This window comes from Prionailurus bengalensis, chromosome D1, assembly GCF_016509475.1.
Source record: "Prionailurus bengalensis isolate Pbe53 chromosome D1, Fcat_Pben_1.1_paternal_pri, whole genome shotgun sequence".
Taxonomy (NCBI): Eukaryota; Metazoa; Chordata; class Mammalia; order Carnivora; family Felidae; genus Prionailurus; species Prionailurus bengalensis.
In genome coordinates this window covers 9,654,127-9,681,314 of record NC_057346.1, presented here as the reverse complement: position 1 = coordinate 9,681,314, position 27,188 = coordinate 9,654,127, and the positions used below count along the sequence as shown (strand labels likewise).

The window sequence follows — 27,188 nt, the reverse complement described above, 5'->3', positions numbered from 1 at the left end:
TTTTCTAAATTTCCCTTTTCTAGGCCTGACTACCTCCCTTGGTTCAAAACATTTTTCTCCAAAGAGTGTTGTGGCAGAAACAACTAGTTGTCCACCAGTATCCATTTGCCACTTCGTTTAGGGAGAGTCCTAAGTATTAACGAGGCAGATGGTCCCCCACTTAAAGACCATTTCCCAGTCTCCCTTGCAGTTTGGCGTGTCCCTGTGATTGAGTTCTGACCAGTGGGTCAGCCACTCTTCTGTGGGTGCTGTTGGGTGGGAGTCGCCTCTGATGGGGGTCATGTCCATTAGTGGCAGGTAGGGGCCAAGAGCGAAGTGAATGGTGGTCCTTAATAGAGCAGGGAGCTTCGGCTGAGCACGGAGCACAGCGTACAACCCTGAGTTAAGACTGCCAGTTAGGCAACACAGAAGGGACGAATCAAATACCTAACCCTCTCTTTTCCAGTATGTGCCTTTGAAAGTGAGGGAGGTTGGCAATGGGATTACGTGCATGTGTATTAGATCTCTCAATGTCAAGCCAGCTATTTACAGAACTAGACATAATTTCTGACTTCGGACATGTTCCAGAAACTGAGTAAACTAAATTTTTGAAAATGGATTTTATTTTTATTTATATGTATTTTTTACAGCAAGAAGACTTTAAGGTTTTCAGGAAGGCCCTTTCATCCCCATGTCCTTATGGTTTTTACTAATGGTCTCAGGTTGGGGCATGTGAAGCCCCTGTTTCTTGTTTATCTGATATTCATAATACAGAATCATATCTGGCGGTTCCGGATATACCCTTCAGATGAGAACAAGATACATAGGAGTTAGAGAAGTGTAAGATGGGCGAGATGATCGTGTAATGCCAAACACAGTAGGAGCCACCAAGTAAAACAGACACAAGCTTTCAATAACTGGTAACATCCCTAGAAGCCTGCGCATTTAACTTTTATTTCTTTGTCTATCTTAGCAAGGTGATCCGAATGATCCTGACTTAAGAGAAGGTTGTTTCAAAAGTAAAGATCTACGTGAGCCATCCTCTCCCATTTGTCCATCAAGTTAGTCCAAGGCTTTGACCTCCTGTTGGTCTTCCTTGTCTGACTCTGGTATCACTTTCCTGTGGGCAGTAACATGAATGGGTTTTAATACACAGAACTCTGTAGCTGTAAACACAATGTAGTATGGAAACAGCTTTTCAAAGTTTCCCCAGTAACTGTCTTGGATTCTGGGGATGCATTAGATTTTGCAACCAAGTATCAACATGCAAGTGGGAGGAGGGGTCATTATGCAGTGAGGTGGGATTTGAAGGGCTTGGGAGAAGACTGCCCACCCTAAATATATTTTGCTCACCTGAGAGTGACACTTCTGAGATTTCATCATTGATTATTGATTTCTTTGGATTACCCATTGCTTCTTCTAGTCAGACCTCTTTTGAGATGCAAATATTTCTGGGGTGGGCAATAAACATATTGATACTAAAACCTTAGCAGGAACACACTTTCTAGTCCTTTCTGACCGAAGAGGACCTAGATTATCATCAGATCTGTTGCAGGAGCATGGTGAAGGTGTATCTGTGTGTGCGGGGGGGGGGGGGGGGGGGGGGGGGGGGGGGGGGGGGGGGGGGGGGGGCAGGCTGGGCGGACACGAAAGGATGGAGGGAGGAGGAAGAGGGCAAATTTAAGTACTTTACGATTGTATCTAAAATATTTCAAAAAATTAAAAATGTTTACAATGTGCACTATAAAAGCATCACCTTCTAAATTAGCTAATACTGAACTACATGCTCTTTTTGAGCTAAAATTTTTTGTTGCAAATATTTTCTGAATTCCCACATGCAGCCAGTGTGTCAGTCACTTTGGGTGGCCCAGTTTCTCACTGAGCTTACAATGCAGGGGCAGACAAGCCCACAGTACGTGAAAAGTTAAATAATTTAGGAGTTAATGAGTTGAGTTGATTATAAAACACGGGTGCAAAGTAGCGTGTGGTTATTTGCCAGAAGAATGGTACAGACAGTGACTGCAGAAGAAGCTCAGGAAAGGAAGATCCCTGTGAACAGAATGACATTTAAGGCTCCAGGGCTGAGGAGGGAAAAAGGGTAAGCTCAAATACAAAAGGAGGTAGGCAGGCATGTAAAGCATTATCTGCTCAAGCCTGAAATGATTTTGTAGGTGAATCAACATGGGTGGTAGCAGGAATGTTCTGAGCATTCCTGTAAAAATATGCACGGAAACCTGAAGCGCCCAGACCCATGAGCCCATGCTAGTTAAGTACCAGTCTTCACCCATTATTTGAATCAGGTAAATGAATCTTCCCCTTGGACTAGTTTTGCTTCACCCTTAGAAGCTAATTCAAATCATCTGGCTAAAAAGTAAGAAATTAAGTTGCTGGCTATTATGTGGACAACAAAGACAGGTGATTAAATGATCTTTCATTTCTTTCAGAACTTAAAAAAAAAAAACTAGTGTGGACATATTTATTTTTATTTATTAAAAAATTTTTTAAATGTTTTTATTTATTTTTGAGACAGAGCATGATCAGGGGAGGGGCAGAGAGAGAGGGAGACACAAAATCTGAAGCACGCTCCAGACTCTGGGCTGTCAGCACAGAGCCTGACACGGGGCTCAAACTCATGGACTATGAGATCATGACCTGAGCTGAAGTTGGACACTTAACTGACTGAGCCACCCAGGCGCCCCTAGATATATTTATTTTTAAAAGAGAATTCCTTTGATAATATTAAAGGGAGTTAGCCTCAATACCAGTAGGATAAGAACCAAAATTCTATTACTCTCTGTTCTTCCTTGAATACAGTATGCAAATAAATATTTATAAAATTAATGTTGAGTTAGCCACATTAGTTTTCAGTCATAATAACAAAAAATGTAGAGTTTTTTTTAAATAGGGCTTCTTTTTTTAAATAGGGTGTTTCCTTTAAACTCTTCGGGACCAAGTGTCTCCTCCTGCTCTAACATGATTGCAGGGATAAGGCTATTAACCCCTCACTGTGAGGCTAAAGCCCCCACTACATGAACCTAGGTTTCGCATCCTTAGATGTGGCTTTGGTGGGATTGGAGCTGGTAATCGAAAAGACCCGCTGAGTTGTTACAGATGACAGGGCTGGACGTGGGGAAGGGAGTGGGGAGCTGAGAGGGCGTGGTGGCAGGTGGGTACAATAGCCCGGAATGAGAAAGGAGGGGAAGGGAATGTGTACAGAGATCCAGGCTTCATTTGTTGTCCTGTTTGCACCACTTCATGCTGGCATATCGCCCAGATACGCAAGTGGGCACACAGGCTTTAAAGTGGAGGGGGAGAAGGTTTATTCAAGGCCCCGTAAATACAGTGGGTGGGTTGTTAGAAGATTTGAGGGCAGGGGGCAAAGGGAGTATGAAAAAAGAAGTGCTTCTCTACGGGGGGAATCTAGAAAGGTAAGAATATTTTTGACAGAAGTAAACTTACTTTGCTTTGTGTCCTTTGGCCTTTGGCTTGTAAGGAAGGGAAACCAGCTCTTTCTGAAAACAAAAGCAAAACAGAACTCAGAAAGGAAAATTTTTAATTCTTGTGCTGAAATTTCCTTACTTGAAAAAAAAAATCTGAGGGAGAATTACCATGGAGTTTACACAGACTAGCTTCTTAAATCTGGAGACTGTGGGGTTAGAAATGTTCCAGATTAAGAGAGTTAGGGTTCATTCACGAGAGCAGGTGTTTGTACATCCGTAAGTTTAGGGGGTGCTATTATTGTTTTCCTATTTTTATTATGTTTCTCTTCATTTAGTATTTGTTTTGGTATGATCTAAGCAAGACCGATCACTGGAAAACGAAGATCAGCACCGCGGGGGCCCATGGGAATATCCTATAGCCTTACGATGGGTGATGGCAGACCCACTGACCATATCACCTTGCTTCTATGACAGCAGACCTGCGTTCTCTGGAGATGGCAAAACTACCTGATGTCTATATCCTGCCCTCACTCCAGTAGATAGAAGGCTCTGGGCCATGAGTATCTACATATCTGGGGACAATCTATAAACCTCTGGGAATGTGCCATAATTCGCCCCTCCAGATCAATGTATCTGAGAGCCTATCGATCTCACCGAGATCCTTTCTTCTCTTTGTTTTCTTAAGAGTTGGAGAATCTCATCTCTCCTTTTAGCCTGTTTAAAGGAAAAAAAAAAGTGAGTGAGTCTTTGACTCAATGATAAAGGTTTTGTCTGTGAAGGGTAGATATCATTGCATTTGCCTTCCGGTGTTCTTTGGAAGAATTTAAAAGTATTTAATTTCCATGATAGATTTATACTTTTCATGTGTAACACAGTTTATTCCAGAAGATGCTACTTTACAAAATAATATGATTTTCATACTAAATGGAAGGGATTTTTTTGTGCCCATCTAATAATCTAATAATAACCTTTATTAAGACTTTGCTACACAAACTATGCTGAGAACTTCATGTACATTATGCCATTATTTTCTTGTAATAACCCAGAAGTTCATCACTACTGTTACCCCACTTGATAAAGGAGGTAACAAGGTTTAGTAAGGTTCAATAACTTACCCAAGCCATGAAATGGCAGATCTGGAGTCAGTCCCGGCTCTATTTGACAACAAAGCCCAAGCTACCGTCCACCCCACTAAATTGCCATCAAATGGTAGTAAGCCGCAAGATCAGCAAACTCAGACAGCAGGCCACAACCTAAGTCTGTAACAAGACGGCTCTCAGCAGTGTGCACATGGAATGGAACCTCATTCTCTCATCTCTCCTCTGCCTTAGATACTGAGACAAGGACACCCTCAGGTAAGTTTTCCTATGTCTTAAAACACTAATTTAGTGCAGGCATGAAGATTTATCAACATATAGACTATATAAAAAGAGGCAAGTATGGGTACAAAATTTCTTTCATACAATCCAGTTATGTTCAGTTTTGGAGACAGCCAGGGAGAACACTGCATCTAGAGTATTTGAGAACGAAAGAAGAACCTGAAAATCAGACAAATAAAATTTGTAGCTTTTTTTTAAAAATTTTTTAACGTTTATTCATTTTTGAGACAGAGAGAGACAGAGTATGAATGGGGGAAGGTCAGAGAGAGGGAGATACAGAATCTGAAACAGGCTCCAGGTTCTGAGCTGTTAGCACAGAGCCCGACGCGGGGCTCGAACTCACAGACTGCGAGATCGTGACCTGAGCCGAAGTCGGACGCCCAACCGACCGAGCCACCCAGGTGCCCCTAAAATTTGTAGCTTTGAGTGGCCAAATAAAATGAAAGCAGCTCTGTTCAGATCAAGGCTACAACCAGGAAATAACTGGGAACAGACACAGATTTGACATAGCCAGGTAAAAACTTGGAAGTCACCCATCCATCCGAATTGACTGAACACTGCACTCTTTTCCTAGGGCTGGGGTAACGAAGCACCATGAACCGGCTGACTTAGAACAACAGATATTTATCGTCTCACAATTCTGGAGGCTGTCTCACAGTTCTGTCAAAAATCAAGGGGCTGGTGGGGCCAAGCTCCCTCTGAGACGTGTAGGGGATCCCCCTGGCCTCTGCCCAGCCTCTGGTAGCTGCTGGCCATCTGTGGCACTCCTTGCTTGCAGTTCTAGACCTCCAATCTCTGCCTTCGTAGGCATGTTGCTTTCTCGCTGTGTATCTCTGTCTTCACGTCTTAAAAGGACACTTATAAGGCCCACTTTACTCCGGTAATAACTTACCTTAACAAATTTCATCTACAGCGACTCTATTTCCAAATAATTTCACATTCTGAAGAATACTGGGGGTTAGGACTCGAACATATCTTTTTTTCAGGGGAGACGCGTTTCCATCCGTGACGAGCACCTGTGATGTAACATCACTGTGCTAGGGGCTGAACAGCACAATTCCTGCTTGCAAGGTAATTGCAGACAATACTTTCAACTGTGCCATGAAGGCGTTTGTATAGGCTGCAATCAAGAGACCTGACAAGGGACCCTTAATTCAGACTCGGGGGGTGTGTGTCTCTAGGGGAGACTCAAAGATGTCCCAGAGGCGACAAGCTTGTTCCTCCAAGTGGTGGTCACCAGAAAGCAACAGACACAGGATGGGGATGAACTCTTTTGAGGCGGAGGAAGCTGGGTGTGCCAAGCCCTGGAGGCTGCTGCGTCGCTAAGCAGTAGTTCTTCAGGACGAGTCTTCGGCCCGGACGCCGCTGGCAGGCGAAGCTACAACCGTGGGGTGAGCTCCACAGAGACTGGAGGAAAGGAGCCCAGGGGGCAGGAGAAATCAGCAGCTGGGCCAGGTCCACCTGTGCCTTGGCTTTGCCTCGTTTTGCTCCCAGCATGTGAATCTTGCCTCTTATAAGCCTATGAAGTTCTTATTTGGGGACAGGATTTCTACCTTTCACTTGAATTTTAGGTCTCACATAACATCACGGTTATTGAAAGAAAACTAATTCAGGATACTTGCAAAAACGAAGCTGAATTTCATAACACCTGTCAAACTTGCTAGGGACTGGATAAAATAATGTCTGTAGATAAGGACCGGGGATGTTTTTAATGTAGGTGTTCAGTGTTGGTTTCTTCTCCAACTTTCCCATTACACATGTGCTCAACGGGAATCAATGGCTCCCGTACTGTGATTACACAGCACTTTGTACCTTTATTAAGGTATGGATCTTACTTTCCTTGTTTAATCTCATAGTTGCTACCATGACTCTTTCAGGGTATTATCCTTCTTTTTATCCTTCTTTAGAGCCTAGCGGTGCCTTGCAGATGATACTCCATGAAGTTTTGTTACGCTGAATTGATTGAGTCACAACATGTGAATGAAACTATTGCTCTAATACACAATTATTGGCCTAAGGGGGAAATTTAAAAAAAAAAAGAAGAGGAAGAAAAAGAAAAATGTTTTAGAAAGTGAAATTAAACAATGGATAGTTCTGAAGATTCTTTATGGACAAAACTACATGATTATTTTGTGTGTAACTATGGGGTAGCCATAGGCAAGTTGTATTGACATAATGCTTCTCACGTACAGACACATATTTAGTTACAAGATCTAAAATGATACTAAAATTAAAAATTCACCTGTCTTAAAAAGAGAGATGTGTTTATTCTATGATCTGTCCAGACCAAGTGCATATTCGTGGTAGGAGAGTCACTGACTCTGGAGTTTGGCCAGCACTGAGGCACCAGCACCATGGTGTAGACTGTGCTCTCATGGCATGTGCAACATCACCCAGGGCTCTAATCGTAGAATTTTTTTTTTTTTAAGTGAGGGACGGAGCAAGTTGGCTGGGCTGGCCAGGTGGGCACCTGCTAGGGGGCCTCTACCTCACTCATATGGTGGCTCCCAGCACCCCCTTCCTTGAATCCCTGCTCACCTCATCCCCTGGCCCTGCCTTTCTTGGTAAAAAAATAATAATAATAATAAATAATTCAAATAGATTTTATGTTAAAAAAGAAATTGATTTGTCCTTTTATTTCAGGTCCTTTTTTTACTATAATGGATTTTAGTGCCTGATCAGTTTTATAATATAATGCACCAGAAACAAAGCTTTCAGATATGATTTGATTTCTGCTTTCTGGATGTGCTTCCTGGGAATGAATAAGAAAAAACTACCGCAGGCAACCGTGTCATCAGAACAAAAACAGTGCCAACTATTCTAATAAATCTCTGCCTTGATAATTAAACAAATTCAGCGGTAAGAGAAAATCTCTACAATTTAACCTACTAGTAGGGATAAATAATTTACTTGTTAATTTCATAACAACAAAAGACTAATCATTTCTACGCACAGTGTTCTGGTTGTATTCATTAATGGGATAAGAAATTTTAGCCATATGATTTATTAGTTCTTCAAATAATAATATAGGGAGATCAGAATTTAAATTTAAATATTTTTAAAAATTTTTTTTTAACTTTTATTTATTTTTGAGACAGAGAGAGACAGAGCATGAACGGGGGAGGGTCAGAGAGAGGGAGACACAGAATCTGAAACAGGCTCCAGGCTCTGAGCAGTCAACACAGAGCCCGACGCGGGGCTTGAACCCACGGACCACGAGATCATGACCTGAGCCGAAGTCGGCCGCTTAACCGACTGAGCCACCCAGGCGCCCCTAAATTTAAATATTTTAACATGGTATTTTCTTCTATATTTATACATTTAATTTATATACTATTCTTTTTTTTTTAAACAAAGTATGCACATTACTTTTTTTTTTAATTTTTTTTTCAACTTTTATTTATTTTTGGGACAGAGAGAGACAGAGCATAAATGGGGGTGGGGCAGCGAGAGAGGGAGACACAGAATCAGAAACAGGCTCCAGGCTCTGAGCCATCAGCCCAGAGCCTGATGCGGGGCTCAAACTCACGGACTGCGAGATCGTGACCTGGCTGAGGTCGGACGCTTAACCGACTGCGCCACCCAGGCGCCCCATATACTATTCTTAAAAAAATAAATTCTGGACTAAAACGTGGTTCCAGGAAACTAGGATAGTTAATATCTCATAGATGGTTAATACATTTTGGTGTCACTTCAAGAATTAAAGGGCTTAGTTTTCTCTTTTTGACTTTTCAGAGCCAAACAACATGGGCGGCTCCACAGACTATGGAGTCAAACACTTGGGTTGGAATCTCAGTTCTGCTGTATGATTAATGGCAAGTAGTACCTTAAATACCCTCCCTGTTCCTCCTTTCTTCCCTCTGACAGTAATCACTAACCCACAGGTTAGAGGTTTGTGATCCTGGGCAAAACCAAGAGCCACTTTCTGAGTCTTGGATTTCTCATTTCCAAGCAAGGTTGTTGTGAAAACTGGAGATCATACAAACTGTTTTACCGAATGCATGGCATATGGTAAACATTTAATAAGCGGTAGTCATTATTATCATTATTATTACTCTTATTAGAGAAAAATTTTCTTCCAATGCTTTCAAAATGTGGAAAAGTGGGAAAAAGAGGATGGATTGCCCATCCTCTGTGGACAGGAGGATACTGATGATTCCATCTCTGGCCTATGGGTGAGCTGCTGGATAGAGTTGGATGGAAGAAAGGCAAGATGAGGAGGGTTAGTGAAGAGATGATTTGCCCTTAATTATGCAGTGCAAATTCCTCTGCCCACAAATTTCCAGTGCATTATAAACTTTCTCCCTAGTTAATCTTCAGTTATACAAGAAACTCTTAATAAATACTAGTCTTTGAAAGAAAGGTCCTTTCTTCTCAAGACCTGGTTCTCATATGAACAATCCATTTCTTCTTTGGATTATGATTGAAATTTTTTGACTGAAACATTCATCAGAAATAGCATACGTGTGTAATTCTCTGATTACTTATCTACATTACCAAAAGAATATAGATGACCACAGCATAAGCTGAACTACTGAATTTAATCTTAAGATGATTTTAGAAGAGTACTGAATTGATTTTAAAACCAATTCTTTGCCTAGTTGCCTGGCAACCATCCCAATACTTAGAGAATCTAGAAACTCTTGGAACCAGTAGGGTATAGTAGTTAAGCACCTTGGTTCCATTGACAGGTAGACCTGGGTTCCAACTGCCTTTGCTAGATTTTAGCTGTGTGACTTTGAAAAAGTCACTTACATGTTTCAGCCTAAGCTTCTTCATCTATAAAATAGGGGTAATTGTGGTAATTCTCGGAGTTGTTCTGAGGATTACATAAGGAGGTGAATAAAGGATTTACAGCATATGTGCTTTTTTTTAGTTCCCAAAGTATCATATTATACAATGATTTTCCTTTCCTTCTGAAAGGAAAAAAAAAACATGAAGAAAATAGCCTAAAAAATACTGGAGTAAATATATTAATTTACATGGAAATTTAAATTTTTTACAAATTCTTTCCATTGAATATAAATGCAATATATACTCATGGTCCAAACATCAGAAAATGAAAAAAAGTACATATAAAATAATATTTGAACATATCCATTGCTGGATCTAAAATATTAATATAAGTTTAGAATTTTAAAACATGTAGAAAGTTTCATGAGAACCTTAAAGGAGCTCCAAAATAAGCAATCTAAGGATTTAAAAAATTATGCATCAAAGGGAGAAAGGCAGCCAGAGCAGCACTGGGGTAACTTAATGACCACAGTAGAAAAAGCATGCTCAGCAATGGCATGAAGGTAACAGTCCAAGTAAAAATAAACGGAGACGTGGAAATAGGAATGAGCTGAAAGATGCTTAAAGATGATGATAAGCCTGTCTTTCCTGGGGCAAGATGCGTGTTTTGGGGGAAGAGGAGTATAAAGCGTAGGATAGTTGAATGGCATCATATTGAGGAACTTGACATAAAGACAGCTCTGGTTAAGCTTGGTTTAGTAGAAAATGGGAACTATGTTTCTGACCACAATATAATTTAGAAAATAAAAAGAGATATCTTAAGAATATTTCAAACATTTGGAAATTAAAAAGTATACTTCTAGATGTGATACACACACACACACACACACACACACTGGAATATTAGTGATCAAAAAGAATGAAATCTTGCCATTCGCAACAACATGGATGGAACTAGAGTATATTATGCTAAGCGAAATAAGTGAGTCAGAGAAAGACGCAGATCATATGATTTCACTCATATGTGGAATTTAAGAAACAAAACAGATGAACATAGGGGAAAGGAAGGAAAAATAAAATAAAAACAGTTTTGTATGTTTGTGTTTTTTTTTTTTTTTTAGTTTATTTGAGACAGAGAGAGAAAGAGAGGCTGAGAAAGAGGGAGAGAAAGAATCCTAAGGAGGCTGTGCACTGTCAGTGCAGAGCCCAACATGGGGTTCAAACCCACGAACTGTGAGATCATGACCTGTGCTGAGATCAAGAGTAGGACACTTAACCTACCGAGCCACCCAGGTGCCCCGCAAACCATAAGAGACTCTTAAATACAGAGAACAAACTGAGGTAGCTGGAGAGGAGGTGGGTGGGGGATGGGCTAAATGGGGGATGGGCATTGAGGAGGCCATTTGCTGTGATGAGCACTCAGTGTTGTATGTATGTGATGAATCACTGGGTTCTCCTCCTGAAACCAATATTACACTGTATGTTAACGAACTTGAATTTAAATAATTTTTTTAAAAAAGCATATTTCTAAATAATTCTTGGGACAAATTAGAAATCAAAATAGAAATTTAGAAATACTTAAAATGGAATAATAATGAAAATACTATCCAGCTTGTGAGGTGAAGCAAAAATAGTATTTTGAGGGATATTTATAGTTGTGCTTATGTTAGAAAAGACATAAAATGGACAATTAAGAAACAAACTGAAAAGAGAAGGAAGGTAGAAAGAAAATAAGAACAAACCTGAAATTGAAGGAAGAAGTGACACAAATCAATAGTAAGGTAGAAGCCAAAAATATGATGGAGAATAGTAAAGCCAATGTTGGTTTTTGGAAAAAGACTATTAAAATAGATAATCTTTTGGAAAAACTATTGAGAAAAATATACAAATGATTACAAATGAAAAGAAGCAATAACTAGAGCTACAGCAGAGATTAAAAAGATGACTAAAGGGTGAGCCTGGGTGGCTCAGTCAGTTGAGCGTCCAACTTCAGCTCAGGTCATGATCTCACAGCTCGTGAGTTCGAGCCCCGCGTCGGTCTCTGTGCTGACAACTCAGAGCCTGGAGCCTGCTTCGGATTCTGCGTCTCCCCCACTCTCTGCCCCTCCCCTGCTCCCACTCTGTCTCTCTTGCTCTCAAAAATAAATAAGCATAAACAAATTTTTAAAAATGATGAAAAAACACTATGAATCCTTTACACCAAGAAATTTGCAAATGTAGACAAAATGGACAATTTCCTAGGGGGAAAAAAAAACTTAGCAAACAGATCCAAGAAATAACAAACAGTCTCATCCATCTAAAACACAAAAACAAAATAAACAGGCAAACCAAACCTATACTACTCACTCAGTTTAGGGTGATATTTGTAATTTAAATTTTAATGGTGATTGTAACATTGGTCACCATTTAGCTCATCAGTCGGGTTTGCCTTGGCTTGAGTTGGGTCTAATTGTCGTTGCTATTTACCACCTCTAATAGCATGTTGGCTTCACTTAGCTTCTATACTAGAGTCTTTTTCTAGGTTTCCAAGAACTATTGCAAAGGGTCTGTATAGCTGAAAATATTCCTGTCCCAGTGGATTTTTGATAGGGTTCTGGTCGAGAACCACTGATCCAGACCTTCACCATGATGTTCACCTCTTAATCTATACTTGCATAGAGAGGCGGTATTTACCTGCAAGGGTTAACTAACTTTGGCCACACGTTTTTGGTGAACTTTCCATAGTTGATATTTCCAAATTTATTTTCAGTGACAATTTTTTTTTCAGGTGGTACATAAAATAGGATTATGGGGAAACATTATGAGAGTCTCCTTAACAGTATGGGCAAGCCAATCTTGATTGTGTCTTTTAATCGGGACATGGGTACCCTGGGGGACGGCGCCTTTCGTCATCTACTCATCATGTCTGGATGACAATCTACATCATTTGATAATCTATATCATCACCCTTTTACCCTGTTAGTCAAAGCATCTCATTTAATCCTAAAGCTTGGTTTATACCTGGCTGTACTCTAACCTTTCAATTATGGGTTAAAAGGAAATAGAAAGGGAGAGCAGAGAAGATAAAACAGACTTTCACTGAGTCACGGCTGGATGACAGGCCTTGGGCAAGGGATTACTCGTTAAACCCTCATAACACGGCGAAATGGGTATTATTATTATTATTACTGCTTTACAGTTAGAAAGAACTCAACCACATAAAAATTAACCACTCTTCTTGGGGTCACGTAACTAACTAGTAACTGGCGGGACCAAGGATTCAAGCTCATTCCCAACACTGTTTGTTTGACTCCATATCCTCTGCTTCTTTTGCTACAGTACTTCCAACACACCCTGGAGATTTTGGAACACTTACTTACACACACACACACACACACACACACCCCGTGACAGATGATTTCTTCATTCAGTCTTCATTTTGAAAATGAAGAATTGATTCAGATTAACCATGGTGAGTAAGACAAATGTAGTCTGCTCTCAGAAAAACTTTGTATTCTAGTAGAAAATGGGAACACGCAGAGTGGGGAGCTAACCCAGCTCGAGGTCAGCTTTGATCAAAGTTATTTATTTTATGCTACCATGTAGCCCTCTGCAAAAAGTGGTTGAAGGGCAACGAATAGTTGAATTACGGTAGTACTTTTAAACTGATGAGCTAAGATCCTATTTAATATAAATATAAATATAATTTTATAATATATTATAAAAATAATATAAATTCATGATAGGATTTTTGATTAAAAGTTAACTATTAAATGGGAATCACACTCCAAATTTATAATATTCAGCCAAGGCTCTGTAGTTTAACACAAGTTAAGGACATTAGCTGATCTTTTTTCTTGAGACTCCTAAATTTAACTTTTAATTCTATGCCTATGATTGGGAGTCCAACAGGAGCACTAGTGAATTCTAGTTCTTGTTCTACAGATGCAATCGTCAGTAGGTTCTGTGTCTCTTCCACGTGCCATGCCAACTTGAGGAAGGTGCAAATTACCAGGGGCTTTAGGTACCACTAGGTATGGGTAAAAAGTCTCACATCTTGGCTTGATTCCAAAAGGCGGTATGTAACTGCTAGCATGTTGATTTTGATAACAGAATGCTTCAACTATGAATTTACTCTATAAATTTACTACCATCCCCTGTGCCTATGAATTGAACTCTGCTCTGTAGATTCTATAATTTCTGTATAGTAAATTTATACCTGCTATGTAGTAAGATACTGAACTGTTGGACCTCAAATGATCTACTATGTACTCTCAAAGACAGCATGAATAATCAAGGAAAAGGCTTTCTCCAGTCTGAATTTTAGGAGGCAAACCCACCAGCAGTAATCCACGAGAGTGGATGGAGGATGTCAGAGGGCTATTAACTGGAGGAAGAACGCTGACTGGCAGGAAAAAGATGCATACCTAAGCACCTTTCCATACCTCCTGGAAATTGCTTGATCCTGGCTCAGTTCCAAGCTCTGACATATATAATTTTCATTTAAAAAATGACAGCTTACTAAAATGAGAAAAACATATCAGTCATTACATAAGAGACAGTCAATACACAGTTTTTCTTAAATGTAGATTCCAATAAAATATTAACTTATCTATTGTGAAGAATAAAAAGAAATCTATTTTCTTGGTTCTGTTACACATATTTTAATGGAAATCAGTACTAATTATCTGCAGAGCATCGCTCTTGTTTTAAAACATTCACGCAAAACAAACGCACGAAAGTACAAGTGATTTTTAAAACTGCTTAATGTTGCTTTCAAAGGCACTTATTTTTTTAAAAAAGCAATAAGTGAGATTTGAATTTTAATGTTGGGGAAAATAGGAGCACAAAATGAGCATTGCATTTTAAAACTCACTAGAGCATAGATGTATTAAGGGTACTTCTACATGTGATTGAATTATAGACTATTGATGGCTCAGTCTGCGATAATTATTAAGGCTTGTCTTCAGCAAACAAGTAACTACTGAGTCTCTAAGGTTTTCATCATATTGATGGGTATAGATAAGGTGAGTGTATTCATAGCGCTGGCCTCCTCTTTCAGGAGTGTCTTTCCTGTCCTGCCCATTAGGCTGCAAGAGGGAGGGGGTGGGGGACTTCCCACTGGATGGCTCTCCAATCTCATCCCTGGCCCTTAACTTCCCTGAGTTTCGGGACTGGCAACTCCACCTGCTTCTCTCAAAGGCACCCCACACTTGTACAGTCTAAGCTGAATTCTCAACCCCTCCCCACTCCAACAAAACACCAACGCAACACTTGAACTTCATCTATCCGATGCTCCTTGTTTCAGAGAACGGCACCTTCTGTGCAATCCAGAGAACTCGGAGTTATCTTCGATAACTTGTGCAGTCTCACATTTCCTATCCAGTATAGGACTTAAGTCTTGGTTATTTTGCTTCCTAAATCTGTCCCAAACCTACTTTTCCTAATCCAAGCTTACCATCACCTCCCAGCTGGATGATAGCAATGGCTTCCACTCTGGTTCGTCCACTTCCGCTCTGGCCACTTCCAATCCATTCTCAGTTCTGTCATATGTATTCTAATGGAAACCATTCTCTGTATTATAGTCAGTCTCCTGACTTTTCCAAACAAACCCAATATTATTATCCCCCCCCCCCCCCCGATGTAAAACCCTTCAGTGGCTTCTTATTGTTCTTATGGTGGCCTAAGCTTTGCATTGCTGGCCATTCAGCTTCTGAAATGCCCTATGCCTTTCGAAGCACAGGGTCTTGGCAAAGCTGCTTCTGCTGTCTGCAATGTTCTCCCCCAAAGCTCCCAACACCCCTGCTTCTGGCCTAATGAATGCCCACTCTTCCTTTAAATCTCCGGTTAGTCTTTGCAGAAATCCTTCCTGTTCCCTTGATTGGGTCAACTCTGCCCTATTCAGTGTCGGCCCAATATCACGTAGAACTCTTTCACAAATATCGCTCTCCCTGATTAGACTGCAACTTTCATATAAGGATAGAATTTGTATCTTTACAACATGTTGGTGACTCCACCACTGGACTCCAGTGCCCAGCACAGTGCCAGGAACACAGAGGTACTCAAAAAATATTTGTTGAGTGAATCTTGCCCAGTTCTTCCAAAACATATTCTCCTAAGTTTTGTCCTCATGATTCATTGTACTGTATGGCTTTGCTTGCCTCTTCTTGCCTGAGCTTGGCCTTGCCTCTTCAGCTATGACTGTTGACTTGCTTACATCTTTTTTTAAGGCTACCAAGTTTTCGGCGGCTTTGGGCAAACATTACGTAAAGTTCAGCTTGGCCCCATCTGACTCTACATTTCAGTATGGAGCCTCACCTGTATGGGGTGGGCCCTACACAATGTTGAATTCAACCTCGCATTGCAGGCGAGTGTCTGTACCCATACCAACATTTACATTATGTCTGCTGGAAGCATTATGGTCATAAACTCCAGAGAAAGCAAAGATAATACATAAAACATGATAAGCATCATTAAAAACTACCTTTTTTCTTTCTGTTTTTAGTTATTCAGTGCTCTAAAAATGTATCCTTTATAATAAAAGTTTCAAGACTTAGATATACTGTCCTAAATAATAGCTAAGTTTTCTCTAATAAGTTACTGAATTAAGGTAACTATGAAAATATGTCTTTTTTCCTCAAAAAGTTATTTAAGTGTTTATCTCTATAGTAGAACAACTGTTTGTAGGTTGATTTTTTAAAATGGTTTTTATTTATTTTGAGAGAAAGGTGGGGGGAGGGGAGGAGCAGAGAGAGAGAGAGAGAGAGAGGGAGGGAGAGAGAGAGAATCCTAAGCAGGCTCCACATTGCCAGTGCAGAGCCCAACGTGGGGTTCAATCTAACAAACCATGAGATCATGACCTGAGTGGAAATCAAGAGTCAGACACTTAACAAACTGAGCCACCCAGGCACCCCTGTAAATTGATTTATGAACATTTTTTGACTTGGCTAAAAGAAATTACCATTGGTTAGGGCACCTGGGTGGCTTAGCGGTTGAGTGTCAAACTCGGTTTCAGCTCAGGTTCTTGATCTCACGGTTTGTGGGATCAAACCCCAAGTCAGGCTCCACATGCCAGTGTGGGATTCTGCTTGGGATTCTCCCTCCATCTCTCTTTGCCCCTTCCCTACTCTCACGCAGTACACACACATGCTAATAAATAAACTTAGAAAAATCCCATATGTCAATTTGTTTATCTTGTATACTGATGGATTTAAAGTAGTTTTCTGGGTATGGCAGCGGGGAATAACACAAATGTTTAACGTTGTGATTGCTGGGGAGGAGGGTTTATGCTTCTAGGACTCTGCTCTCTTGTTTATATCCAAAGGCTTTCTCTTGTATCAGAGTTCTAGTACATGGAATATTGTCTTCTCTCTGTGTTCAATTTCTTTCTTGTTTCCTTGTCTAGTACCCCAGATACTCCAGGACAGTGGTCCTGCCTTATTTTCTGCTCTTGACCCCGTATTCTAATTCCATTTCCATCTGTTGCCTTTTCCTGGTATTACTTCCTTTGGAAAACATACAATGCTCATCTACTGTGACTTTGTCCTATCAACTGTATTCCCACTATTGCCTTGTAAATTATTTTAAAACCTACATAATCCCATTGTGTTTCATCCTACACTCAATAGTTTCATTTAGTCATGTTTCACAAGCAGATAATTAGTATGGGTTCTTGACCAGGTGTATCTTAGGGGTTAAAATGTTTTTATTCTGTTCCTAAGGTGAATGTATATAGAAGACAAAGTACGTAAATCTTAGGGAAGAAAGAAGAAAAGATTTGGGACATGCATTTGGGACATGTTCCTGTTGAACTCTGCGGCTGTGTCTGTATCAGGCAATGAATTCGTGTAAATGATTGCAAATCTCGTCTATCTGATCCCTTATCCTCCAAGTATGTTTTCACGGACTGTAGAAGTTGCAAAGAAGATTAACAGGGGAACCTCATCTGTCAGCTGAAAATGTTTCCCAAGTCTGAATAATGTTTGAAAACAAAGTGTTTCTATAGATGATATAAAAGAGTAATTCATACATATTTATGTAATCTTTTCATTATCATTTGCTACCAAAATATTTGCTTGTTACTGTGAATGCACAGTCTATTTTTATGATTCTTTCACTTGAATTCTTTGACAAATTAGGAACAACAGGAATTTAAATGACTAAGTATCTTTTGTTGGTGAAGGAGAAACCTACCATTTCCTAAGGTTCTATGGAGGAAAAGGAACTTCGTTAATATTACATTAGAGCAGGATAGCAAAACTAAAAAAGTGCTCGATAACACTGTTAACCGAGAAAATTTAGGTTTGTCTGGGTAGCCAATTCTGATCAATTTGACAGCAAAGAGGATTTTTTTTTTTATGTGAGCATCATGGTAAGGACACTGAGAAAATTTCCTACATCTTTGATTTGGATCTATGAAACTGATAAGCATCCCTTTTATTACCTTGAAGTATAGGATAGTATATAAGATATATATACAGGATATAGGACAATGGAGAATGCCGTTAAGGTTTTCCACTTTCATGCTGTTTCATAATTCAGTGAATAAAAGTATTGTGAAGATTCTTAGATTCTTCTCCTAAGAATGTTCTCATGGCATGATTTGCTTCCAGTTCATGGAAATGCCATATATATGCAAGCTCACTTTTGAGGAAAACTTACACTATGGACAGTCTTGGCTGCATAGGTTATGTGATAGGATGGACTAAAACCCCATTCCCTATAAAGAGTATATCTGGGATGTTGTTATGTAGATGAATAATTTCCTTGTAGAAATCTTCAGTTTATACATACTCATGTCAGAACTCTGATTTCAGATGGACATTTCCAATAAGTCATCTATTTATATGACTTAGAATACTGTTCTGATCTCTTCTTCCTCCTCCCAGCAAATGAATTATTTATAATTCTTTTCATAAAGAGATAATCAGCTAAAGAGCTTTCTTAAAGGTGGCAAAACTAAAAAGCAAATTAGTTTTATGACTTCAAAAAATTAGCTGACTATTCATTTATTATAATGTTTGCAGACTACTTTAGAACTCTCAAAGGAAGAATAATGGTCCAGTATAGTGCTATAAGGTTTCCTTTATGGACAGAGTAAGCCATTTAATCTTGACAGACTCAACTGTTTTTGATTTTCTGCCATGGATATCCATCAAAGAAACAGTAGTTGTGATTAATAGCATTTTGACCACTAACCAAAAGCATTTATAATGTATACCTGGAGAATATTCCAAAATGGAGGATAACGTTACAGTTTTTAAAAAGTTCAACAACCAAAAAATCAATATCAGTCGGGAGAAAAAGCTTTTATAAGGGTACTTTTAAGATATATGGAAATGAAATTTTTAGATTTTTCATTAATTTTAAGGAACAGCAGAAGAAAAAACCTTTCAGAGAATTGATGGGAAATACTTTCCCCCTATTTTAACATGAAAATCACACTAGGTATTTACTTATCAATGTATATGTTCAAGATATGTAGAAGATTCTCTGAAATTAAACAGATCATTGTAAAATTTTTATTAGCTAAAAAGAACCACCCACTGCCACTTTTTTGTCTGTCATCAAGCTAAAATTTCTAGAATGGTGATGGCAGCAACACGAATGGGGCACAATAGACTTAGAAAAATGGTAGAATCCAAAAACTGACTCTATGTTTTCATAATTACACGGAGTCACATTCTCTCCCACCACATAGAGACCCATGAGATAAAAGCAAAACTGAGAATAGAAGTGATGTGCTACATACTCCTAAAGCCAACTTGCAAACAGATTAGCTTTGGGGAGCATTCTTGCAAAAATTATCAGCCTAGAAAAATTTGCCAGATGGATATACGTGGAAAAGGCTAAACAAACTAGAAACATCATTGTATAGACCATATGTTCACTCATTAATTCATTCACTTATGCATTTATTTATTCAATCAACAAATATGTATTGTGTTTCAATAACCAGAAAGGCATCGGGCTTAAGCACTATGAAATGACCTCTATTCTCACAGAGGAGAGGAGAATTCACATTTGTCGAAGGCAAACTACGGCCAGGTGCGTCACATGACTTGTATCAGTGTATGAAGTGGCCATCTTTATCATTCCTCTTTTTCTATCTGAGGAAGCTGAGCCTCACGGTTACATAGGTTGTTCTAGGTCATGCAAATAGTAAGTGGCAAAGTTGGACTTCCAAACTGGCTTTGTTTCTGAAGTCCACTACACCATGGTGCCTGTAATCTGGCAGGGAAGACGGGAACACACACAAAGGCCCATAGCACGGATCAGAGACTGTGATAAACACCGTGAGAAAGATGTACGTGACTTGCCATAGGAGGATGCGGGGGGAAGCCATTCATTCTTCTAGCGTCTAGGTCGCCTCTCCTGGCACAGAGAAGCTGGCACTTGAGCTAGGTTCTTGGAGGTAAATGGGGAAGAGCATTTCAGGTAGAGACACCAATGCGCATTGCAGGTTGAAGAAACAGCTTACAGTCTCACGGGGCTGGAAACAGTGTTTGTCACACACGTTTTATTTACACTATAGTTTTGAATTCTAACTTATTTGGGAGCAGAGCCGAACTGTGCCATGGCCAAAATCATTATCACACAAATGAGTCTCATGGGCTTTGAAGTGAGGATACAGGCTTTGAATCTAGGCTCGGCCACTTACCACTTGTGGGAAGCAGAAGATCACTTAAACCTTGTTGGATTAAATGGGAATGATCGTCATGAGACTATCGTAAGGCAAATAGGAGCTGATACAAGGGAACTGCTCAGCTTAGTTTCTAGCACATGGTATATACTCACTAAATTGGCCATTATGGACACTACATCACAGTAGTATCTGAAATATACCGCAGGATTCCTTTGCCTTTTGTACCAGGGCACTGTCTGAACAGCATTCTACTATGCTGCACTGACTAAGCTCTTCAATGTACTCACAAGGCATAGCTTCAGTGACATTCTATTTCTTTCCTGCGGGCCTGCTGTTTTGTTGGGCCTCTTCTGCTCTCAACAAATAGAATCTTCTTTACCGCATTGCACACCTACTTGAGCTGATGTCCAATTTGGCAGATATCACAGAATAATCTGTCTATTTAGACTCCGCAAAAATTATTTTACCCATTCCCCACTTCGCTAGTACCTACGGGAGGCTATGGAGTGTGCCCTAGCCTAGTGGTTGCGAACCAGTTGTGCAATGCCGGCTACACTGGGGGTGGGGGAAGGCTCAGGGAGGAGGAGGAGAATGGTACAAGTCGGTCAGGTTATGGTCAGATCAAAAAGGAACTTAACATACTGAAGGATTTGGTCTTCATCCTGCAGAAATGGAGAGCCAAGGAAAAAAAGGAAGTAGGTGGATGGACTGAGTCGTTCATCTCCCCACTCTCCACCCCCACTCCTATGTTGCAGCCTTAACCCCATGTGTAACTGTATTCTGAGAGAGGGCCTTTGGGGGGGCGGTAATTCAGGTTAGATGAGGTCATAAAGGTGGGGCCCTAATATGATCGGACTGGCGTCCTTATAAGACGAGGAAGAGACACCAGAGTTCTCTCCCTGTGCCATGTAAGGACCCGGTGAGAAGCTGGCCATCTACAGGCCAGGAGGAGAGGTTTCATCAGAAGCCAACTCTGATGGCACCTTCATCTCAGACTTTGAGCCTTCAGAACTTTGAGAAGATAAAATTCTGTTGTTTAAGCCACCTAGTCTGTGCTATTTTGTTACCCTAGCATGCTGATACAGAAGGAGAGAAGTGTAACTGGATTTGGGTTTTAGGAAGACAACCGGTGCGCTGTGGAGGACTGCTCTGCATATTCTTTGGTCAAATCGATATATTCTTTGAAACTCAGCTCCTTTGGGGAGATTTCTTGATTCCTTAAGCTTCATTTTGATGCCTTTCAATGTGTTCCCACAGTGTGGTGTGCATACAACTATCATGATGATGTATCATAATTCTTGTCTTTAGTTGGCTGTCTCTACCACCAGACTGCACACTCCTTTAGATCACAGACCACATCTTTCTCTGTATTCCCAGCATCTGGTATGGTACTTGGCACTTGGTACTTCTCAATAAATATCTGTAGCATTAAGTAATTAATGTAGAAGAACCCGAGGCAAGGAAACCGGTTCTAAGACTACTGATATAATAGTCCATTAGCAGGGGTGCCAGGGTGGCTCAGTCAGTTAAGCGTCTGACTTCAGTTCAGGTCATCATCTTGTGGTTTGTGGGTTCAAGCCCCACATCAGGCTCTGTCCTGACAGCTCTCAGAGTCTGGATCCTGCTTTGGAGTCTGTGCCGCCCTCTCCCTCTGTCCCACCCCCACTTGTGCTCTCTGTCTCCGTCTCTTGAAAATGAATAAACATTAAAAAAAATAATTCATCAGCAGAACATGCAACTGTAACTCACATCATCTTAATTGTTTGGCAAAAGGTGATAAAAATTGACAATAGTTTGTCTTTAATCTTTTGTTTTTCATATCTTCCAAAAATGAAATTAAAAAGTATTGAGGAAGTTGGCTTGAATGCTTTTTACCTCACTAAAAATTAGGTTCCATCCCACCCATTAAGTCCTGGTATAAATACACAGTACCTAATAGCCTCAAGAAAGAAGAAAATGCTGACTATTTATCATCACCTCATTTGTTTGGAAGAATCACCAAAAATCTATACAGTGAATTAATGTAATCAGCAAACTGAAATGCATTATTCTGTAATCTATGTAGATTTCCCGATAAGCCTTTCAGAGTTTGCCAGTACACCAGTGATTAAAGATATTAGGCCCAAACCAATCTTCTATCTTTGCTTTTATAGTGCAGCAGCAGTTACAGGAATGGAATTTATCCATTAACCAAACAAAATGTTGCTATAAATCACCATATTAATTGAGGAGTTAAAGTCTGTGCCTGTGCCATTTAAGCAAAGGAGGGATGTTGCCAAAAAGAGATATGCTCAGTGGATTTGACTGTGCTAATGTGTTCAATTTCACCCTTTAGTCGCTGTGGTTCTAGATGACAGACTCATCCCTCTGGTCATTTAATTCTGACCTATTAAGATAGCCATTTCTATTAGATTTTTCCAGTTCTTGCAACGTTCTTAGAACACTGTATATGGTTTTGGGGATTTATTGGATGGCAAATGTGTGAAGCCATTTTCCCCCATTTCCCTCTGATTCTGTGGGCTTTTGCAGAGACTGAGAATAGCCAAAACTTAATAGAAGTTTTTAATCTTTAATTATAATTCTAACAAAGGTTCTCTCATTGTTCAAGCTGACATACAAGAAGTAGAAAATGTTTACATACATGTGTTTAGAAAAGAATAACTATATATATATATATATATATATATATATAATTTTTTAAACGTTTTTTAATTTATTTTTGAGAGACAGCATGAGCAGGGGAAGAGCAGAGACAGAGGAAGACCCAGAATCCAGAGCAAGCTCTAGGCTTTGAGCTGTCAGCACAGAGCCTGACGTGGGGCTCGAACTCACAAACTGCGAGATCATGACCTGAGCTGAAGTTGGGCACTTAACCGACTAGGCCACCCAGGCGACTCAAATGACTAGGCTTATTTAGAAAATAATAATGAATTTCTAATGAAAATCAGATGACCTTGAAATACTGGCCTACCTTTTGGAGATACTTTTCTTTGTCCTCAGATTGCTGAGTCTTTAGGGTTTCAGCAGTGATGTCTGGACTCTCTAAAGGAAACAAAGTCAAATTCAACCTGAAATAATTTTATCCTGATTTTATAATAAGGTTGATACGAAACTGGATACATATTAAAAGGTAATAGAGCGGGAAGGTAGACACAAATATGTACTGTCTTGAAACTATAAACCAGATTCATAAATAATCGGAGACTGAATAATTGGCTATGGCCAAAGGGAACCTCTAATCTCTTTAGAAGGTAAGACAAGAGTCCAGAGACAAGAGAAGGTCTCTGAAGAGAACACATTTGCAGTATCAGAGTTTCCAATTTCTATATTCCTATTCAATGTGGTAGGGAATTTAGACATTCTCCTCTGGGTAGATAGGGTGGTCTCTGAGACAGAGCTTTGGTACGCAATTCAGAAAGTTATGCCAAAGTGTAAAGTCATCTCCTTATACCTAGTACCTAGTTTCTGAAGAATCTAGGAATCAGGATGTTGAAATGAATAAAACTTGGTACTTAATGTTTTTTCCAGCGAAAAAAGGCTAGAAGTAAATTTTCTCTAAAAAATACGGAGGGGAAGTAAAGCAATTATTGGAAAGACGACGGCATGAAAGGTATTTAAGCTCTCTAGACCTATAAAAATTGCATAATAGCAGTTTGCATATCTGCTTACTAATGTCTTACATGTCTGGGAACTTGGCTCCCAATATTGATTCTGCTTTCAACTTTCTCAGAGGCTTTCCTGTGTGAACTTGATTATGTAAACACCCCATTCAGTCAACATGTAACGTCCCCCCAGATTATTCTCTACCGTTTAGCCAAAGAGCTGCCAGAACTCAAGAGATACTTTCAGATGTGATGTTAGATGTAATAAATACACCAGTGGTGCTTTTGGGGAAGGAGTGCTGAGAAGTTTGAAAAGCTGTGGGTCTAGGGTTTTAGACATGTGAAACGAAAGATTCTTATTTTAGAATTCGGTTCTGCAGTTACTTCTGGGAGGAGCTCTGCAATCCTCCAGGTTGGTGATGATGACAGGAGGCATCCACTCACCAGTTGCACCGCCCCTGGAGGCCCTGGCCACCGGCAGACGCTGACTGCTACCTCTGGACAGCACCAACTTCGATTCGTTGGTGGGATACATCGACGCGGCCACCCAGAACTGCTTGGCCAAGTTGGAGTCCTGTTCTGAAGATCCCGTGAACACCAGTAATCCCTGAGGGCAAATTTCAACGGACTCCTTTAGGCCAGGGCGACCTCTGCCGCCGGGCTTTGTTTCCATGGCAACTCAGGACGCTTCTCCAAGCTCCCTCGGCTTCTTTCCCAGCCCCGCCTTGTAGAGAACGGTCAGATTGGCAACAACCACGCCAGAAGTCCTTATTTTTCCTGGATAGGTGTGGGGGTGCAGCGCCTGCACATGGGCTATCCGAAAGCCCACGTCTTCAGGGCCACAGGCTTTAGGGTGGGTCCAAGCCTTGCGAGTCCAGATAGCAGAGTCAAAACATCAAGTTGGGGGCGTTTCTTGTCCTGTTGGGAGTCAGTGGGGCAACACTTCAACGCTCTCACATCCCCAGTCAGACTTCGACCCACCTCCCACCCAGCTCCCTCTCCCCCAAATATATCTAGATATCTAAATAAAGCTTTCAATTTCTTTGCTCTGCCACCCGAACCCACCCCCTCCTTCCACACCAGATTGCCACAGCTCAGCATGCCCTATGTGGATATTGGTTGGAGAATCCAACAGGGAGGCTAACATCCTAGCCTAGGGGAGCCCAGAGATCCAAACGGGGCGATAAGCACCTAGGTGTAAAATTTTTGTTAAAGAGTCCCCTCCGCCCTATCCTTTCAGGGAAATCTAATGGAAGAAGCTGAATTTTGATCCTAAGTGCATTTACACATCAGTCCGGCTAAAAGCTGTGTGCTCTGCAAGAGTCTTAAATGATTACTTAAAAGAAGGGGCTATGGCTCATGTGTGGACTCAGTCCAAATAAACTGTGAAAAATGTTCATGTATTCTTAGAAAAAAAAAACCATTATGAAGTGTGAGTGAATCACTTTCCTGGGAGATTTCGTTAATCTAGGAACAATCTCACTATTTCGGCCAACAGCAAAGTTGTGATTACCATGGCAGGAATTGACATGGATGGCCTACAGCCAACTCAGGAAAGGAAAGGGGACACCTGGTAATAACCACAACTTACAACTTGATGGCACTTTTTAATCTTTCAAAAATTTTCATACAGCCTCACAGAAAGATAGTTTCAAAATTGATGATCACAAGTCTATACAATGGCAATAGATCAACTAAGCAAAAAATTATATTCCCCAATATATCTAAAATTTTGGGGGGTTAAGCACCTCAAGGAAGTTGAAAAATTATAAAAACATATATATATAATACATTGTATATTTAGCAGCTAAAATACTGATTTCTCTCTTGGCTAAGCTATTCATAGCCAATGAGGAGTATCTGGGTATTCCAACCCCCCTCCCCCACCCCAAACACACTGATGTGCATAGGCAGCTCATTTGGACGATTAACAAATCTTTTTACCTGGCCGTGTGGTTAGTGATTGGTACTATTAGCAATCAGCTAACTACACTGCCTAGTAACTAGACTCACAGAGGGGGTAAAAAAAAGTTCACTTCCATCACACACTGCAGACCAAGTTGGTGCCCCAAACGTGGTGATAGGCAAATCATGGTTTCAGTTGTAGCTCCCTTTAGTTGGTGGGTTGGTGAAAATGACCTTACTCATGAAAAAAAAAAAAAAAAAAGGCACAACGGATCACATCATACAGCATTAAACGTCAAGTTCAGGGCTCGTCCCCTGAGTCTAGAAGTCATTATAGCTTACATTAATGCCATTCAACTGTCCAGATGTCGCCCTGCTTGCAGGAGATGGCCCACTCTCACAGTGACTCCCCGGGGTAGCTCACAGTTTAACTGCACGGAGCAGCGGCCGCCCCCCTGGGGTGCAGGCATTTCCCCCGAGAGCCGACCATGTGCTCCGCGAGCAGCGCTGTGCCCCGCAAATGCTGACGCATCGAGTCTCGAAGCGCAGCTTTCTCCTAACGCTCGGGATCCGCCGCTTGCCGCCGAGGGTGGCTGGCGTCCTCCGGCCCGCGGGGCGGCGGGTGATGCTGTGCCTTGTTTTGATGGCAGTGGAGTTAGTGATTGTGAGCACCAGAGTACAATCAGCTAATTACACTGCCTACAAACCGAGCACCGGGCGCCCGCGGGCTGCAGCTCCGGGGAAGGTCGGCGGCGCCCACGCCTTGGCCCCGAGCGGGGTCCGGGCCTCGTTTCCCCCCTGGCGACGCCCGACGGTGCCCGGACGCGAGGACCAGGGCGCGGGGTCCCGGACTCCCCGGGTACCGTCGCCCGGCCCGCGGGATGCGCTGGCCCCTGCCCGGGCCCCCGCATACACTTGGCGTGGCAGGGCCAGCGGGCAGCGCTCCGAAAGGACCTGCACCTGCGGGCCGCGCCACCCCCCCACCCCCAACCCTAGGTGGCTTCATCCCAGCCTCTGCCGAGGCCCCGCGCCGGTCCCCCGTGCCTCCCGGGGCCCTCCCCCTCAGGTTCCCTTCCTTCTCTGTACGCTTTCTGGGGCCGGCTCCCACCTCCCTCACTCCCGGGTCCGGTGCGCCCCAGAAAACGTTTCTTCAGGCCCCAGCCCGAACCCTAGAGCCGGCTCTCTCAACCCCGTGCGCCCCGCAGCTCCAAACGGCCGAGTGACCGTGGCCGTAGCGGGCCAACCGCCCTTGGAACCCCGAGGCGGAGGGGGCGGGGCGCGCGCGAGGTGGGGGTGGGTTGGGGGAGGGGCGGAAGCTGCCAGAAGGGGCCGAGGGCGGGTCCTTGCGGGGAAGAAGCCCTGGAGACCGAGGCACAGATTCCTGAGAAGTTTCTCTTCCTGATAGGGCAGGAGGGACAAAGAGCTCCTTTTCCCCTACCCCTCCCCAAGAAGCCCCACACGCCCACCCAGTTTTCATGCCCATCTCCGTCAGAGAAAACAACTTGGCCTCGTACCAAATTGTAGG

At 41.5% G+C, this 27,188-nt stretch overlaps 1 protein-coding gene across 2 annotated transcripts; it reads right to left on the bottom strand.

Moving 5' to 3' along the window:
* Positions 1-909: 909 nt before the first annotated feature.
* On the bottom strand, positions 910-26,910 carry HOATZ (HOATZ cilia and flagella associated protein). Of its 2 annotated transcripts, XM_043579284.1 has the most exons (7): positions 26,772-26,910; positions 24,203-24,676; positions 23,128-23,198; positions 14,970-15,068; positions 4,074-4,133; positions 3,439-3,491; positions 910-1,099 (listed from the first exon to the last, which is right to left on the bottom strand). In XM_043579284.1, exons 2-7 carry the CDS (start codon positions 24,429-24,431, stop codon positions 1,042-1,044), a joined length of 570 nt encoding a protein of 189 aa, XP_043435219.1. In that variant the 5' UTR covers positions 24,432-24,676; positions 26,772-26,910; the 3' UTR covers positions 910-1,041. The 2 variants fall into 2 exon arrangements, with proteins under 2 accessions (XP_043435219.1, XP_043435218.1); XM_043579283.1 differs by lacking the exon at positions 14,970-15,068.
* Between the last annotated feature and the right edge of the window lie 278 nt (positions 26,911-27,188).

Excerpts from the sequence above, each read along its gene's own strand:
- HOATZ (XM_043579284.1), bottom strand. The coding sequence starts at position 24,431 with ATGGAAACAAAGCCCGGCGGCAGAGGTCGCCCTGGCCTAAAGGAGTCC. Across the intron at positions 23,199-24,202 it reads CTCCAGGGGCGGTGCAACTG|AGAGTCCAGACATCACTGCT; the intron begins GTGAGTGGATGC and ends TGTTTCCTTTAG. Across the intron at positions 3,492-4,073 it reads AAAGAGAAGAAAGGATCTCG|AAAGAGCTGGTTTCCCTTCC; the intron begins GTGAGATCGATA and ends TTTTGTTTTCAG.